The 14,081-nt window shown below is 35.0% G+C and overlaps 1 protein-coding gene across 1 annotated transcript in view; it reads right to left on the bottom strand.

The window, feature by feature from the left end:
• LOC106072441 (adhesion G-protein coupled receptor V1-like) overlaps positions 1–10,515 on the bottom strand; it is a 90,106-nt gene extending 79,591 nt beyond the window's left edge. Inside the window, exons 1-2 of the mRNA XM_056013226.1 lie at positions 10,153–10,515; positions 2,048–2,225 (exon numbers count right to left, since the gene is read on the bottom strand). Coding sequence (XP_055869201.1) covers positions 2,048–2,215 — 168 coding nt within the window. The 5' untranslated portion in view covers positions 2,216–2,225; positions 10,153–10,515. The remainder of the gene's footprint in view (positions 1–2,047; positions 2,226–10,152) is intronic.
• Positions 10,516–14,081: the final 3,566 nt, after the last annotated feature.

Raw genomic sequence — 14,081 nt, 5'->3', positions numbered from 1 at the left:
AATGTGCTGGGGCAGAGTCCAGTATTTTTGAGTGTGACTTGTGTGTGGAGAGTGATTAAATATATTTTTTTTTATTAAAATTATTTCCATTCTTTAATAAAATGTTTTATTTTATCTTGTCTTTTAAAAAATCATTTTTGTGTTTTTTATTTCTTATAGTTTTAATGGCAGAGCTCAAGTATCCCATATTACCCCCACAGGGTGGGTAATATGGCATACCAACTAAAAAAAATAAAATTAAAATATCTTCATAAGTTTCTAATTAAAAGGCCTGATGTTTGGTAGAAATATTCTTTAATGTGTAGTTGATCTTTTTTATATTGGTAGCTAGTTGGAATATACAACTTTTTTTTTTTTTAATTTTACAAGTTAAGTATCTCATATTACCCCACTTTCCCCTATATATATCTCGGTGAAAAAAATCGTATTGGGCCAAATATATGATACAGTGACCCATGATCATGGGAAGGGGAGGGGTAACAAGGCCGGCCTTGGGTAATTGGAGGTCCTAGGGTAGTGGTCGCTAAACACGTAATCCAAAAGAACACACTTTTAAAAATTACAGAATCAAAGTTGATTCAAGGAGCCAAATCTTTTTAAAAACTTAAGTGCTGCTTTAGTTGAGACATCTTATGAAAATAATGTACAATCTCGAGCTTACCTTATTTTAACTAACGATACATCAAACAAAACTTAGTAGGCTACATGGGCGCCCGCATGGGGTGCACCCCCTAAATTCTGAGTAGTGAAATTCAAGCCAATTTTTTAAGCATCATTAAATTAATTATTTTTTAAGTAACAAATCAACAAGTAATGCTTCCACTGAAGTACAGTTGTAATGATACATCAATGTTGTAGTTGAATAGTTTTAGCTTATCAGGAAATGATGGCCAAGAATGTACGTGCACCCCTCTGCGTAGAATAGGGTCATCAGTTGATGGCTGACCATGTACGCTTTATTATAGACTTTCAATTCTTTGCAATATAAAGGGAGTGAAATATTCTATGGCAGGTTAGTCGTGACGATTGTTTTCATTTGCACAAAATTATAGTATTTATTTTATTAATTTAAGGCCTAGAATAAGATTAATGTGTGGTTTTTTTCCTTGGAGGAGAAATCCTTGCCATCTGTCTTTCAATGTGATACATTTTAAAATTTCTTTGAACAAGATTGAAGAGTGCATTCATTTTATTTATGTAAGTCTTGTGGAGTTGCGGTTGGTGTTCAGCATCATCATCAAACTCCTATTGAGGGCTTGAGAGGCTCAAATCCTCTCTTGCAAAAGCCCAGGACAGAAACCCTAATGTCTGTGGTTGGTGTTAGCGCTCTATAAATAGCAAGTTAAACAAGTGCACCAGCTTACGATAGCAGAGGGTATAAGAACTTTCTTAATCGCCCTTCTGGGGCGTAGCTAGGAATTTGCTATCATTTGGAAGTCCGGGGGGGGGGGGGGCTTGACCTCTGTGGGGGCCCCTGCATTTTGCGTAATATTTAATATTAAATGTAAAAGCACTCATTTTGGGGCCCTTCTTAAGTGGGGTTTCGGAGGGATTTTCAATTTCTCCCCCCTCCTCCCACACCCTAGCTACGCTACTGCCACTTGAGAATATTGTTTCTTACAGACATCTTGCTACAATATATATAAAGTCTATACCTAAGAATAATTATGTTGACAGTGCAGGCCTACCACACAAAAGAACTACTGGAAATATTGTGAAGCTAGGATGATTTTTTTTAACCCTTAACGAATGACGATCCTGACACTGTTTGGTGGTTGGGTAGTGTGATATGCCCTCTGGACTGTCGTTGGGTAGTCTAAAAAATCTTATGTTCGAAACCTGCCCGCTGCTATCCCCCGTCGTACGGGAGGTTTGGGCTAGGATATAAATTATCTTCCAAATCTGAAGAAACATCCAAAACACGTAAAACAATTTACTAAACAGACGTGAATAAATTAACATAAAAAATAGAGAAATCAACATATTTTAAGAGGCAATAAGAATAGAGAAAATAATAAATGTGAGAGTTTTATTTTTGTTTACTTACTTCAACAATGATATTAAACGGTGTGGGACTGCTGCCAAATATGGTGATCCGAACATTAAAATAGTCTCCTTCTTGGACTGAGATTGCTGTATCTGTCATTGAAATTTCCACACTCCACACCGATCTTAATACCAGGCTTACCAGTAGGCTCAGTAAATAGCCTGGCATTCTTCTTTAACTAAAGAATAAAATTGAAATAACGTAGTCATTGCGCGAATGCTTTGAGAATCTTACTATAAACTGTGTGAAATGTAAAACAGTTTTAATTTTGCTGCCATCACCCATTAATTCTTTTAGTTTTATGGGGGGGGGGGATTTTTTCTCCTCCCCCCCCCCGGACAAATATATATATATATATATGTGTGTGTGTGTGTGTGTGTGTGAGTGTGTGTGTACATAATTAATCTTTACTACATTCTGACCCTTCATTCTTTCGGAAAACTTTATTGTAGCCTAGAATAGGTTCTTCCTGGCGTTAGTAGAAAAAATTGTAGACTCACCGGAGAGAGAGGGAGAAGAGGGTTTAAACTCAACACTCCCTTGGCTTGGCTATGCTCATAGAAGTTTGATTGTGTTTTGCTTTTTTTTATATTGAAAAGATATTTCTTAGCTTCAAACCCCTTGGAGGGGGGGGGGTTAAAGTCAAAACCCCCTTTGGCTACGCTCATAGAATTTTGAGTGTGTAATTTGCTTTTTTTATATATTGAAGAGGTATTTTTTAGCTTCAAACCCCACTGAATGTGGGTTTAAATTCAAAACCCCTTTGGTTACGCTCGTAGAATTTTGAGTATGTAATTTGCTTTTTTTTAATATTGTAGAGATATTTCTTAGCTTCAAACCCCGCAGTTGGGGGGTTTTAAACATAAAACCCTTCTTGGCTACGCTCATAGCATTTTAAGTGCGTAATTTGCTTTTTTTTTCATTTTGAAGAGGTATCTTTTAGCTTCAAACCCTGCTAAAGATGGTTTTAAACACAAAACCCCTCTTGGCTACGCTGATAGAATCTGGTGACTGACCAATGGATAGTCTTATATTGAAGAGGAGGTGTTTTATCGTAAATTTCGGAAGGGGTTTTAAAATCAACCCCCCCCCCCTTTTAGTTACACTCTTGGAATTTGGGAATTGTCGTTTACATTATTTTTTTGTTGTTTTGTTTTATAGAAGAGGGGGATTTATCTACAAACCCCCATGGTAGGGGGTTTTAAACTTAAAACCCCCTTGGCTGCGCTTGTGCAAGAGATGGTTTAGTGTTAAAATATCTCCTAAAAAAAGCAAAATCAAAGCAAAAAATCAGTCACTAGATTCCGACACCCCCTCCTGCCCCCCCCCCCCAGGCTACGCCCATGATGATAGGTCAGACCCCGAGTTTGTGTAACACAAGGTATGTGTCCTTGTTTTATTGTGGAAGACTTATAATATGAAATGTATTGAAATGTATTACAGAAGTATCATTTATTAATGAGCTGTAATGGTCGGTCATTGGATGGTTGCACCAGATCGCTAGTACAACTAAACCGATGGAGGTGTTTTATAACTTTAATGAAAATAAAAACTGTAAATAACTTGAACAAACTTTTAAAATAAACATACTTTAATATTTACTTTTATTAACGATATAGACAAATCAACTTGAGATGAGATATAAATCTAGCAATAATAATATGAAATGATATTTTAATCGAAATCTCACTACAAAAACACGTCTTTACTATTTCAAGTTTCTGGGTCGTCTGCCATTAATAACAATCACAGACCCTCTCGTGGCTTCATCATTCTTCAAGACCAAAAACTAATGCTCATCGTTACCTTGGGGAAAAAAAACAGCAATAACAACACACACACACACAACACATGCACATACACAATATTCATAATCCATAATATTAACCAATAATATTTACTGTCTCTAAACTTGTTGCCGTCTTCAGTCGTAAAACGACTATGGTTCTTATCTTGTAAAGCATTTCTTCTTGTGGCTATTTAAAGCTATTTTGCAATAGGCATTCTCATCCTAATACATATCACATGAACGTTGCGAATGGCTGGGATTGGAGAAGCGAGTGGTTTCCCGTTAGGATTTTTTTTAGTCGGCTTATTCGTTGTTCACTGCTCTCCAAATTGTTTTGTCTAGCTTTAGAGCTATGTCTTACCCCTCAGTCTTACGAGTAAGCATAATGCTAGATTAATTTCATCTCAGAAAGCAGGTTTTTTTTTTTTAATTTAATTTCAATCGCAAAATAATGTAAAAGTTTCGAAGTTTCTAGTTATTTTGTTGCTTATGGCTTTTCTCCAAGGCTTTTCAAGGCGAATAGCTTTATAATCAATTTTGCAAAGCTTTTATCAACTCACTCTATCCTGTCTGTCTTGTCTGTCTGTCCATCTGTCTGTCCATCTGTCCGGTAAAAAGTTTGTTCACGTTATTTCTGCCACACCCAATTTCGGATCAAGTTGAAATTTTGCATTTATTTCTTGTACCTGACAAAACAAGAGTCAATTATTTAATTAACTATTGCAATTAATTATTTTGTTCGGTATCGAACAAGGGAAAGAAATTATACTTGACAGATGTTGCGGTATAAGTTTAATTCCCCCCATGGGGAGGCTTGAGGCATTGAGCCCTACGTGAACAAGTTGTTTTGTTTTTTTGCAAAGCTTTATATCAACTCTGTCTGTCTGGTAAAAAGTTTGTACACGTTATTTCCTTGACACCCAATCTCGGATCAAGCTGAAAATGTTCACAATCCTTTCTTTTACATGCCAACACAAGAATCAACAAAAGAAAATTAACCAAATAGTTCGTTAACTATGGTAATTAATTATTTTGTCTGGTTTCTCGAACAAGGGAGCGAAATTTTACTTGACTGATAAGGCGGTTTACGTTGAATTAGTTCCCTTTATTGTTTGTTTTCCTACTGGTCCAGACAAACGATAGGATCATAGCGTACTGAGAAAGAAAAAAACATGAAATTGCGCTAAACAAAAACTATTGGTACAAATATTTCAAATCGCACTACAAATTTGATCCGAGATAATTGATACAATTATATTTAAAATTTTTAAATAATTTTTTATGTTATCCTGCTTTATTATTTTAACCAAAAGCAGGTCCATTTATAAATCACACAAAGACAAACGCCTTAATATTAATAAACAAAACACGGCATTATATTCGTTCTCTGACACTGAAATCTGTTACAGGGAAAATTCATTCAATGAACAATATTCTGCTGACGTGTCAGGTCTGTTCAGGTCCTCAAAGATGTCTATATTTCAGTTGTCATCATTCCTTCGGGTATAAGGTATAATTTTAATCAATTCGTTGCTTAATCTCAAAGTCTCTATTTTTATATTTTGTGTGTGTCTTTATTTTTATAACATGATGTGATAGTTGTACAAACTGCATTGTCAATGATTATCGTTGATTTTTATTTTGTCAACGATCTGGTCGATTGAAGTCTTATTATATAATAGTATATAGTAGAGAAGGTAGCCTAGTTGGCAGACTCGAGAACCATCTGTGGTGAGTATTTGAGGTATTTATCAGTTTATGTGTCACAGCCAGATGCTGATGTTTTGCATCTTGGTTATGACGATTGACTCACCTATGTATTCACACTTTTGAAAGTCGTCAATTACATCCAGTTTGAGAATATGCTTCCGTAATCTGTAGTCTTGATAACGCAGTCATGTATTTTTATTTTATTTTTTTTATTTCGTGGTATAGGTGTTCAACTTTTAACCATGTCAAGAATGCTGCCTTTCAATCTTGCTATAGTGTGATAGAGCTGGACATATAGTTTTTCTTCCCATTGACGAATCAACTAATATCAACGTCGATATATTTCAGGTTCAGCAGAGTAGATTCAGAAACGTATTGGCCTAAGAAAGAAACTAAATCACTGCAAGGAACCTAGACTAGTTATTTATTTGTTTAAAGTTACAATTGAAAATGATCCTCAGTTTGGCATTTTACATCTTTAATTGGAATAACCTTGTGGTAGAAGATCAATGCAACCAGCGAAATAGGGTTTGTAGTTTTTAGTTAAGCAGTATACACATGCAGGTCATCGTCCTCCATTTTAAAGATGTTGCGAGATACACTGGTGTTGGGTCGACACAGCAGTTTATTGCTGTGGTAATGCATGTACCATACAATTTGAATATTTTTTAAAATTTTTCTCTGTACTTGGATATAAAGTCCTTATAGTTTGTACAAAGCTTATATCAACTTTATTTTCTTGTTTCATGTCCATTCACCATGTCGTAGCTGAGACGACTAGCACCACATTCCATGAATATTGCTAGAACATAGAATAGATTTAGTGCCCATGAGTAGTGCGGAGCTTTAATGGTCAGACTGATGTCTGGGATACAATTTTGATCAGATGGTCGTGAATAATTTGTATTAATTAGCACACTGCAGGTAGTCAAGCTATTGATTGGGCTCGTGGAGTGTAGCTGTACTTATACAATCTAAAGCAACGGTCTACGGGTTATTGGTTTCTACCAGTATTTAATAGGTATGGCCTTATGGAGTTCTACAATCATTAACATAAAGTATTTATAAGTCTGCTTTTTAAGTATGTTTATAAAGTTATCTTTGGAATAGATGAAATTAAACAACAATTAAATTTCTTTTTATGATACACTTTCGTAAACAAAATCTTTCAAAAATAAGAAGACACTAGAATTGTGGCTAAGACAGCTCTATTTATAACTTTTCAAAGCTAAATGTAAACGTGTGTGTGTTTGATGTGTGTGTGTAGTTGTATACAAAATAGAAGCAACTTTACTGTTGTAGTGAATATGTGAAACAAATCAGCCATTACTTTACAGAAAGTGTGGTTTTTGAACTTACCCTTCAGATTTGATCAATTCAATTAACATGGCTCGTCGGTCTCAAGAGGTTTAGACGTGTTTAGTGCGGTTATACGAACTGGCACAGCACTCTGCAGCAGAACCAGAGTTTGTGGAATAGTTCTAACACCTAAGTGGGTCTACTGCTTTCCCTCAGGCTGACTCCCGAAACGTTATAACAGCTATATAGAGAATAGGGTAAAACCAAAGTATCTCCTCTAGATGATGGGTCTCACACATCAGCGTAGCCAGGATTTTTTTCGGGGGTGGGGGTGTTGGGGGATTTCCCCGCCATATATATATATAAATGTGTGTGTCTGTGTACTGTAATCTTTATTACATTACAACCCTTCATTCTTTTTGGAAGTCGTTTATTGTACCTTAAAATAGGTTCTTCCTGGAGTTAGGGGGTCTAAGGGAGCGCTGTTAGATCCCCCAGCGACGCAGAGTACTATTTCCGGTATTGAAAACGAAAAAAAAGGCATGTTCTGAGGTATCTACAACGCATTATCCTATTAATTTTTTTTAGTTCAAAGCCAATTCTGCTATTTACTGCACTTAATCAACGGAGCCCTGGTAGAAATGTGTAACTCCTCTTGGTTACGCTCATAGAAATCGGTGACTGTAGTTTGCTTTAGATTTTATATCGAAAAGGAAGTTTTATCGTCAAAACCATCTGTTTGGAACTTTTAAATTTAAAGTTTTTGTTTTAACAAACTCAAAACCCCCCTTATCTAAGCTCATAGAATTTGGTAACAAGTAGTTTGTTTTAGAATAATATTGAAGAGGGTTTTTTTTTTATCCTCAAAACTCTCTGTAGGGAGGTTTTAAACTTAAAACCATCTGGAGGGGGGTTTAAACTTAAAGCCCTCTGGAGAGGAGGAGTAAAACTCACCCCCTCCCTTGCCCACGCTCTTAGAATTTTGCTTTTTATTTTATACTGAAAATGTGCGTTTAGCTTTAAATCCGGCTGGAGGGGGGTGGGGGTTAAACTTAAAACTACTCTTGGCTACGCTCATAGAATCTGGTGACTGTAGTGACTGTAGTATGCTTTAGTCTTCTATTGAAGAGGGGGTTTTAGCGTAAAATATTTTGGAAGGGTTTCAAACTCAAAGTCTATCATGGAATTTGTTGACTGTCGTTTGCAATATTTTTTGTTTTATATAAGAAGGTGTTTTTGCACAATTATTTCTTTTACCTAACAACATAAGAATCAATTTTTTTAAATTACAAATTTAACTATTGGTTATTTATTATTTTCTTTAGTATCTCGAACAAGGGAAAGAAATAGCATTTGACTGAAATGGTGGTATAAGCTTTATAGGTCGCCGCTCTAAATTGAAATAAACAATATATAACTTTACAATCTTCTCTAGACATAAGAACCTGACTAGCAGAGTGGTTGAGTATTGTGAAAGCTAAAGCTAAATAACGCTAAACAAAAACAATTGGTAAAATATTATTAATCGCACAGATTTATTGCTGTTGGTCTAGATCAGGGGTTCTCAACCTGTGGATCGCGACCCCCTTGGGGGTCGAATGACGATTTTGCAGGGGTCGCCTTAAACAAACAGAAATATGGATTTTTTAAAAGTGTAAAACTTTAAATTTACTAATTTTCCAGTAATAGTTTTTTTTATTTTTTTGTTCGAGGATACATGTTGCGGACAAATGAATTAGAATGTAGAAATAAATAGTTTTAACCGCTTAAATCATAGATTTTTTTCTATTGTGAAAATCGCGCACGCCATTCGGCCAAATGCCTAAAAGCATTTTTGTTTATATTGAATTGCTTTGCCATTGTTTTATAGCCCATGTTACTGGAAGTAATATTTTCATTATGGAACAAATGGATCTCGAACAAAGAACATTAAGAAAAGAAAATATATTATTGATTTTTAACGGTATGTTTTTACTTTGATAGTTAACGCCAAAATTAAAACAAAAACAGTAAGCCATTGGTAACGAAGTTTCTTAAGCCGAAACTATGAAACTGAAATATCTGTAGCTTCATTTTGACAGATGCATGAGAGCTTTACCGAAAATGATACCCAGTATTTTAGACGATTTTAAAGATGCGTTTCGCTTGAAACAAATACTTAAATATGCTACATGCAGCTATATATGCAACTTTGACAATGTTGCTTCATTTTTGGAATAGTATAAAAACTCGTGTAAAATATTTGATATCAATGCGATGATATTCGTCTAGATTTTGTTACAAATGAGTCACAAAAATCATCGGAACTCTTTGTATGATATATTCATCAACGAATATTAGTAACGAACACACTGCCACAAGAATTACAGGAAGAAAGGAAAAACGTCACCACAATGATCAAATGCAACATGACTTCATTTGTCCCAGCCTTCCAAATAACACTTCAGCTATGGCAGACAAAATTGGACAAAAATTAACATTTACATGCTTACAAAAGGTTGATAACCGCTGGTCTAGATCTATTACACCTTTAATGACTTGCCTGATCCTAACTAATTGATACAATTACACTTTTTGTTTTAAAAAGTATTTTTATGTTGTTCTTCTTGTTTGTTTTTTTTTTTGGGGGGGGGGGCATGGTGGTCGAGGGATATAAGCTCGAGGTATAAAATCGAGGGGTCTCGAGTTCAAAACCTGGTGAAGACTCTGGAATTGGATTCAGGATTTTTAGGACGCCCCTGAATCCACCCAACTCTTACTTGTCTTACAATGTGAAATTAAGAGTGATGTGTCGTGTCGAGCCATATAACACTCTCTTTAACAGAAGGCCATTGAAACATATGAGCATTACATCATTTGCCCCCCCCCCCCCCCCCACACACATCGCAAGGTCTTTAACTTAAACGATTACTTTTATCCTTTTCCTTCACCTGTTTGTGTGTTTATTTTTAGATTGAAGGATAATGTATTTTTTAAACTAAAATTTTACAGCAGCAGTTAGAATCTTTAATGAAATTTTAAGGTCAGTCGTTTTGTGAAATAGGCCTAAAGATCTTTATATATTTCAAAATTGTAAAAATATTAAATCACAAGCGAGGATTTAGCCTTTTACGAAAATACAATGATCAATATTTTAGTCATTGAATGAAAAAAAAAGTGGAATTTCCTCCTCACTTTGTTGAGTCACATATTTTCCCTTTTGTGTTGCCTTGCCTACTAAAAATGCCAATCCCACACATTCTAGTCTAGATCTACAATCCTAAATCTACATCTAAATACTTATACTAATTTACTTTAAGCAACTTACTTTATTCAATCAGATAAAAATAGATGAAAATAGATTCTCACAATAATCCAATCATTTCTGAATATATATTTAAAATCATGTAGTGAAATTCAAATTCATTCAAATTACTTATTGCATCCAATATCGCAGAAAAAAAAACAACAACTCTGCACGTCACATATTAAATCCATGAATGATTAAATCCTTAGATTATCACCTACTATCAATTAAGAATCTGTTACAGTATTTACTTGTTTCTGATGGAAATCAAGTAGTCTATAAAACTAGCGATAGAATGTAAATTGAAACATGTGACACTTATAGTATGCGCTAGATGTGAAGATCAAGTTATACAGTTTTGAACTGTGAAGAAGTGCACTATGTCGTACAATTGAGCTGCACTAATGGGGGGCTCACTTTTATGTTATTTCTATTTCTGTTTGTCAGTGTTAGGGTGTGGCAGATGTGTTTGAAATACCTTTGGGGAGGGGGGGAACTGAGAAATTGTGATGCAAAATGTCTACTGTAACAGACGGTGTACGTTATCGATTGGCCAGCCGGGAGGGGTGGTGTTGGAGATAACGAGAAAAGAGAGATGAATGGTGGCGGTGGAAAGGAAGCGGTTTCAAATAAAGAAGCTCAATTTATGGCATAGAGTCAATTTTGATGTTTTCTTTTTATTTAGAAAAAAGATTAATTATATAATGAATGGTTACGTGGTCTAAAAAAATTACATCTATTGTGTACAATATTTGTATTATTTTTATTCCCCTTCTTTTTGATGTTTACAACCAATACTGAGATTTGACTTGAATAAGTTAGCAGAGGTTCCATTAGAAAAGATCTTGTTACATCCTAGCCCAAACCTCCTGCATGACAGCAGGGGCTGGCGGGGCAAGGCTCGAACCTATGAACTTCGTGACGACAGTCTGAACACATAGCAGACAAGTAGGCATCATTTCATTCTAAAGCAAAACTTACATTTTGTAAGATATTATTTCTAGATTTTTTTTTTAGATATTAAATTTTAGTTAGGAAAAGTGAGTCAAATAGATATAAGTTAACCAAATTATGACAAATGAACAACTTTCGCGATGATTATGTGTGTAATTAGAACTATAGAAAAATGAGAGAAAATAACTTTTTTTTTTGGTCACCCATAGTAAAAATAGGAAGAAGGCTCTCTGCTCTATGTTTTATTTTTATTGTTTATAAAATAATTGTCTTAACCTTATGCAAGGCTTACATTTTTGTACACGTTATTTCTCCCATTGTAAGATAACACTTCGCACAACTAATTCATTTTTCTTAACAAAATATAAATCAATCAAAATATTAACTAGTTAATTAATCAATTTATGGTAAGTTATTTACTTTAATATTGATTATGGGAAATAAACATTACAGTATTGATAGATGTGGTTATAAATATACAATTCTTTTAAATAAGCTTTGTTTTATTTTAAGTACCTATATATATATATATAATTCTCTTCTTCCCTCAACAGTTTAAACGAGAAGAAGTAAAGGAAAGATCACTTTCTTATTTCTGCGGATAGTCCACGAGAAAACAAGAGGGGGGGGGGGGGGGGAAACAGTCACAAAATAGCAGGGCCGGACGGTTGTAACCAAGAAATATCACTCTTTTTTTTTTTATTTCTACCTCGCGTTAAAAAAAAAGGGGGGGGGGGGAATCTACTCTGTAGCAACTATCGAGGCGACAGAGCACGCTCAAGAGTTTGGACACCATCGAAAGATCACTCTTTTATTTTTGCAACTCGGACTCAGGAAGTTATACTAGGTAACTTAAGAGGCGAAAAGAAAAAAAAAGAGGGGCGAGGAGCAAGTAGTATTCATCCGTCACTAAATAGCAGAACCGGACTTAACCATTGAAACGGATTTCGCGGGACAAGTTTGGGTAGGGATACGGATAATAAGTGAAAATTAAGAGTTTGTATTAGAAAATAAATTCGTCTTTGCATTTTATTCATTCTTTACTACGTACAGAATTACTTTACGAGCCTTGCGTGTAGCGAAGTCATACAGTATATCATAAAAATTCTATTTCCTACATAGATCACGCTCAATTGCAAGAATTACCAAAGGTTTCAATCTATCTACGAGAATTGTTGATCTCAAGTAATTCTTCATTAGTTTGAGGCGCGAGAAGCTTCTTTCACTAGATTCCACAATTGCATAATGCCGTTTTTTTTTTACGCGCATAGGATTGGCGTTTTCCATATTGAGTGACACCCCAAAATGACAATTTTCGTCTTTATATTTCAGGAGATTTGTATGAGTTTTCAAAAGATTTTAATAATTTCCGGATATTTCCAGGACTGTTTCGTATATTTTGCAATTTCAGGAGATTTCCAGGACCTCCTGTTAAATCGACAGGAGGCCGCGGGAAATCTGTTATAAGTTATCAAATGGTTTTAATTTAATAATTTAAACACCTAAAATTAGCGCGGATCCTATAAAAGTGCGGGGCCCAAGTAAAAAAAAAACACAAAAAAACGTTTTTTTCTCTCCTCATTTTCCTTGTTAAGAAGTCTGTGTGTGTTTCTATGGTGATGGTGGGGACAGGTTGGTTATGCAGTGTGAATAATGCAAGATAAGGGGCATTATCGTCGGCGATCTTAGGTAGGACAGACGACTCTAAAACGCCAGAAAAGACGTGTTTTAGTAGTGAGTTGGATTTTGTTTAAAATACCATTTGATATTATTACTAAAGTCTACCACATTTATTGCATTGCATTTCAAGCTGAATTTTTATATTGTAATAAAATGGATATATAGTTTTATTCACAAAGAAGTCATTCAAGTTGTTTAAATTTTACAGGTTAAAATACAGCGGTTTAGTTATTTACACTTACAATCCTCTATAGAGCTTTTGTCTTATTGCAAACCGATCTTAATGTGTGTGTGTGTATACATGTGTAAAATATTTCATTTACAATATCAAGTGAATCTATGACAATATACACAGAAATGCGTCGCCTAATGGCAGATTTCTATTGGGAAAAAAAATCTGAATTTTTTCCCCTGATTGACTAGCTGGTACAATGGGGGATGCCATTTTCTGGTCATTGATTGGCCAGTTTCATAATATTAGTTATTGAACGCATTTTCTGTCCCAGGTGTTCAGTTAGTTTATGAAAGGAAAAAAAATCCTCTGCGCAAATAGTAACAGCCAGTAAAAAAAAGGTTTACTTTTATTTTTTTTTTAGCGGCTCCCGAAAGGAAAATAGCGCTATTGGTTATGTTTGGTCTGTCTGTCCGTCCCGATTAGATCACAGAAACTAGAAAAGATATTGAAAATGCAACATTTATATTTTAGACCTTTCAAAGTTCTGATGCAACTGCTATTTTTTCTTTTTCTGAAAGCGAATCATTTAACTTTAAAAAGTAAATATGGAAACAGTTTTTTAATTTAAACAATATTTATTTTTAAATTTTTAACTATTCATTATTAATTATTTATATATATGGTGGGTTTGGCACAGAAAACTAAATTCTAAATGATGAAAGGAACTCGTATGTGGATTTCAATCTCTTTATTATACACTAAAGACCTGCAGCCCTACGTAAACACATGGTGTTGAACCAGGCACAAACAGGGAGTGGAGACGAAGTAGGTCCAGTAACGTACGGACACTACAGTGACAAGCGATGCCGGTAGAATGGGCCGTGTCCACGTTGTTATGCCTTTTTACGCGCGTACACAAGACGCCACCTAGGGGAAAAAGTCACGAGGATATCGAGGTGGCCGGTGTGGCCTCAACAAGTATCCACCCCACTACATATATTTAATAAGTTACACACACACATATATATATATATATCATGGGCGTAGCCATTGAGGGTTGGCAACCCCCCCCCCCCGAAATGAAATCGGAATTTAGTGACTGTATTTTTGCTTTGATTTTGTTTATTTTAGGTGAGATTTT

Source organism: Biomphalaria glabrata, chromosome 1, assembly GCF_947242115.1.
Source record: "Biomphalaria glabrata chromosome 1, xgBioGlab47.1, whole genome shotgun sequence".
Taxonomy (NCBI): Eukaryota; Metazoa; Mollusca; class Gastropoda; family Planorbidae; genus Biomphalaria; species Biomphalaria glabrata.
This window is presented reverse-complemented; position numbering and strand designations above follow the sequence as displayed.